Raw genomic sequence first — 5,099 nt, forward strand, 5'->3', positions numbered from 1 at the left:
CTTTTCTAGTCTCCGTCTGTCCTATCAAATAAAGGGCAAAAAGCCCAAAAAATTATCTTAAATTTTTTTTATTTTTTAAATGAACATGATTTGTAATAGACTGTCTCCCTTTACCCATTACAAGTATTAGGGAAGTAATGATGTAATCAAACATGTTACCTGTCCACCGCTCCCTCCATTACAGACATAATTTTCTTGTTTATTACTCAGTGTCCTTCTGCCTACCTGGTGCTCTCATGGAAACCTCCAAACACCAGCAGCTGTTTCTTGCTGAGGACCATCCGGTGGCCGCTGCGACCTGGTGGACCCCCAGGAGCCCTGGAAAAACCCAAAACCTCAAATCATTTTGGATCACTGATGGCTGCAAAATCATCATTATGAATACAAAGTGAATATCCACCATAACACCGTGCTCCTATGGGATTGTAATGTTCTTATTACCTAAACAATCAACTTAGTTACTAATTAGGCTGACACACAGGATGGATTGAACTAATCAAGATGTCTTCATAATTGAACATATCAAATGGTATTTTTAAGCCCCCCTCGGATTCCTGTATTCACACATTTAATCTGCTGATCATTACTTCCATACATGCAGTGGTGGAAGAAGTATTCAGATCCTTTACTCAAGTAAAAGTACTGATACCACACTGTAAAAATACTCTGTTACAATAAAAGTCCTGCATTGAAAATGTTACTTTAGTAAAAATATGTAATCATCAGGGAAATGTATTTAAAGGTCCCATGGCATGAAAATTTCACTTGATGAGCTTTTTAACATTAATATGAGTTCCCCCAGCTTGTCTATGGTCCCCCAGTGGCTAGAAATGGGGATAGGTGTAAACCGAGCCCTGGGTATCCTGCTCTGCCTTTGAGAAAATCAAAGCTCAGATGGGCCGATCTGGAATCTTGCTCCTTATGAGGTCATAAGGAGCATGGTTACCTCCCCTTTCTCTGCTTGGCCGCCCAGAATTTGGCCTCCCATGAGAGAGAGACATCATGGCTTTCAAACAAGCAATTGGCAGTTGCTTGAGCCCCCCCCCCCCTCCCCCCCTCACCCCTCCACCTTGCCCCCCTTTCTCTTCTCCTCAAAAGCTACAGACTCAAAAACAGCACATACTAAGGAAAGCTCATTGTGGGACTGGCTCTAGTGGCTGTGATTGTGCACCAAGGCTGAATTTTCAGATATGGTATTAGGGGACTACTAAGGTCTACATAAAAGCCTCCAAAGAGCACCATGTCATGGGACTATTAAGGTAAAAGTACTCAACTCTTCACATTTTAGAAACTGGAAACAAACCAAGTAGTTCTGTCAATCAACTCAGTGTTTAATCTGATCTAATGATTTCAGCTCTACTTGTAGGCCTGTATATGGTTTGATAGATTAAATTATAATTAGGCATCATATTTTATAAACTACATGTTATTTGTGTGCAACAATCTTTATTTGTAAAGTAACTAGTAACTAAAGCTGTCAGATGAATGTAGTGGAGTTAAAAGTGGAATATTTACCACTGAGATGTAGTGGAGAAGAAGTAGAAAGCGGCATGGAAAAAAAGATTCAAGTAAAGTACAAGTACCTCAACATTTGAACTTAGGTACAGTACTTGAGTAAATATACCTAGTTACATTCCACCACTGCATTGATAATGCCTTCCGTTCATCGTTACATCTACTGTCATGACCCTCTGCACATACTTGATGTTCTCCCACGTGTGTGTCGCCAGGTGCAGCACCCAAAGGTCCTTGTAGTGGTAGAACTGTTCCCCATTTGGAGAGGCAAACTCTCCGCCAAACACCCAAAGCTGACCCCCACCCTGGGGGACTACCACCGCCTAAAGGGGGGGGAGGAAGGGAGGAAGGAGACAGAGGGGAGGGAGAGGGCTGCATTAACAGAGCAAGATGAGGAAGTTCGATGTCTTCGGAATTAATTGGTTTTCTTGCAACAGGCCCTCAGCCGTGATGACATTGCTGATAAGTTCCAAAGTTTCCTCTAATCGGGGTGGCAGCAGTCTGCCCCCGTGTGGTTTAAATGAAGAATCACATAATTGATGAAGGACTTCCTAACAAAATTATGTTCCAGTGGAGTAAATGTAACACTACCAAGGTCTGTTAAATAATAATTTATACAATTTAATCTCTTTTGATCCCCAATGGGGAAATTACAATTTACACTGTTGTTATTAAACACTACACACAGGCCTAAACAAATAAATACAGAAAAAATATATATACAATATATTTGTTTAACATTAAGAAAGAGAGGCTATTTGGATTAGTGCAGGATGTTCAAAAATGTTGTGCATAGTTTCTGCAGGTTTCTCCAAGTCAACTTTAAGACTTTGTAAGACCAATGTCATGAAATTTAAAAAAGTGTCAGAGTCCGTAAACATTGTCTGAAACAATTCACCGATTTCCTCATTCCTCAGGCATTAGAGGACTGGTGTCTAGTTTGGCAGCAAAATAAGGTGCATGTTTGTCTCATTTGTAGTCATAATACAGCAAATTATATTTGGACTAGCGACAGAACTACAACACCACAGAATTAAAAAATATACAGTATATATAATAAAGCGCTGCAACAACATTTTAACTAGCATTGGAGGTAGCAGGACATGGACGTAGGAAAATGAAGACCTGTTGAAAATTATTTTTAGACCTAGAACACAATACTTTAATGAATTTAACTTTTAACTTTTTAAGGACTAAACTTTTGACCTCAAAATTTTAGACTTTTTAAGACACCGCGGAAAGCCTGGTTCAGGGACGTATATATATAGTGTGATAAATGTGCTATATGGAATAAACACCTGTCATTTGGTTAATATTAGTCACCTGGTCTTTGCAGTAAATGGTACTGCATAGCTAAAACTGTTGCTGAGAATCAAATCAAATACAATAAAGCTGAGAACTTATACAGGCGGAGGGACAGAGAGAGAGTGCACCAAGATGTTCTTTGTGGGTGTACCTGGTGAGAGCAGCGCGGGGGGGGAGGGTTGGGGATCTCGGATTTAACCCAGCTGTTCTTCTTGATGTTGTAGAAAAATAGATCGTTGTACAGGTACGTCTGCAAAAACAAGTTTTTAAATGAAGAATGTATTCTGCTGTAACATACACTGGAAATAAAAGAGGAGCTGGTGGATTAAACGTCACCACGTTGAACCATCTCATTAGCTACTCATTCGGTATTTTCTACTACCTTCTTTCCATTGAAGAATTCTCCTCCAAACAGGATGAGTTCGTCTTTCTCAGGATGGGCGGAGAGAGACGCACTCAATCTGAAAAACATGAAAAGACATCAGAGACAAAAGATCCATACCTCCACCCACTGTGGCATGATGCAGACATAATGTCATAATCCTGGGGTTTTACCGCCATTATTAGGCTTGGACGCAGCACCAAAGCCGTCCTGGGCACCACATGAGCCAAATGAATGTGAGTGAATGACTTTCCTAATGACTGTAGTTGGTCCCCAGAGGACTACTTTAGCAACATTTGTCTTTAAGCGTGTCATAAGTCATTTTCTAATTATCCGCTCCAGCTTTTTCAACTTTTTAGACAGAGATATCATTCAAAAATATTTGATACCGGTACCTAAACGATACGTTTTTCAATATCAATTTTATAAAACAGATTACAACATTACGGCACAAGTGTCTTTATTTACTTCTTTTCAGCTCCTGCTACGTGAGACCCGTCTCCGCACGTAACGTAAAGTTTTCCCTGAGTGTCTCTACGACGGGTAACATAAGACAGCCAATCAGCAGCATTGTTAGCTCTTTGTAGAAGCATGCTGCCTGCTTATTGGCTCACTGACGCTGATTTTTTTTAATTTAGTATTGCAATGACAAGGGATTTTTTGATATTCAATACTTTAGAGGAAATTCAGTTGGTGACTGAAAAGTATTGAATTCGGTACCCAGCCCTAGACAGATTTGATTAAAAGAACAGTCCAACATTATGTCAAACTGCATGTTTTTTTATTGAAAAACGTTACATTGTCTTGATGGATAAAATACGTCGACCCTCTGCCAAATATATGCAGCAAAGTCTAACACAAACCTAGGGAAAACATTGGAATCTTGCCTAAAACCAGCCAAAATCGCTCCAGGGTGGCCGTGTTGGTCTGTCAGTCAGTCAGCCAAATCGGATTTCATTTTTTGTCGTAATAACATCAAAGAAATCTGTAAAACAGCCCAGCAGCGACCACAACTTCCTTTTAAAGCTAAACTAGATTTGGGTGTGTGGAAAGCTCAACTGGAACCCTACAACTCTATGATATCATCACATAGTTACATGGTATCATTACACTTAGTTTAATTTTCCCTCGGCAGGTGACAAGAAGCATTTCTATCTGAACGGAGATTCAGAAGAAATGATTTTATCTCTCATGTTATTTAACTGTTAATTATTCCTGATAAGTCAGCTGATGATCTTCCATGTAAATGTTGGTGGATGGCAATGGTAACGTTGTTTTAACCCCTAATGATTGGGCTGGTTGATGATGGCTAGATGTACTTAAGACTTGATGTTATGCTAACACTGTGCTAGCAATATGCATGTTATATTTATTTTTTATTCTGGTCTGTGCTCAATGACTGTATATGCAAGACAATTTTCCCAATAAATGTAAATGTAAATGTGCTGTATTTATATAGCGCTTTTCCAGTCTTAACAACTGCTCAAAGCGCTTTTACATCTACAGGAAACATTCACCATTCACACACATTCATACACTGTCGCCGGGGCTGCCGTACAAGGTGCCACCTGCTCATCAGATACACACTCACACACATTCACACTCCGATGCGCAGCACCGGGGGCAACTCGGGGTTCAGTGTCTTGCCCAAGGACACTTCGACAATGACTGCAGGGGCGGGGATCGAACCACCAACCTTCCGATTGGCAGGCAACCGCTCTACCACTGAGCCACAGCCGCCCCAGGGACAATAAATTTGAACTGGGGGTGGCAGTAGCTCAGTCCGTAGGGAGTTGGGTTGGGAACTGGAGAGGTGCCAGTTCACGTCCTGGGCACAGGCACTGAACCCCCAACTCCAGGGAGCCATTCCATGGGCAGCCCCCTCACTCTGACATCT

General features: G+C 41.0%; 1 protein-coding gene across 1 annotated transcript in view; it reads right to left on the reverse strand.

The window, feature by feature from the left end:
- The window catches only part of klhdc4 (kelch domain containing 4), a 19,630-nt gene that overhangs the window by 13,478 nt on the left and 1,053 nt on the right, over nucleotides 1-5,099 (reverse strand). Inside the window, exons 3-6 of the mRNA XM_032523227.1 lie at nucleotides 3,203-3,281; nucleotides 2,972-3,070; nucleotides 1,702-1,838; nucleotides 226-318 (exon numbers count right to left, since the gene is read on the reverse strand). Of these exons, the coding sequence (XP_032379118.1) occupies nucleotides 226-318; nucleotides 1,702-1,838; nucleotides 2,972-3,070; nucleotides 3,203-3,281 (408 nt within the window). The remainder of the gene's footprint in view (nucleotides 1-225; nucleotides 319-1,701; nucleotides 1,839-2,971; nucleotides 3,071-3,202; nucleotides 3,282-5,099) is intronic.

Source organism: Etheostoma spectabile, chromosome 8 (genome assembly GCF_008692095.1).
Source record: "Etheostoma spectabile isolate EspeVRDwgs_2016 chromosome 8, UIUC_Espe_1.0, whole genome shotgun sequence".
NCBI lineage: Eukaryota > Metazoa > Chordata > Actinopteri > Perciformes > Percidae > Etheostoma > Etheostoma spectabile.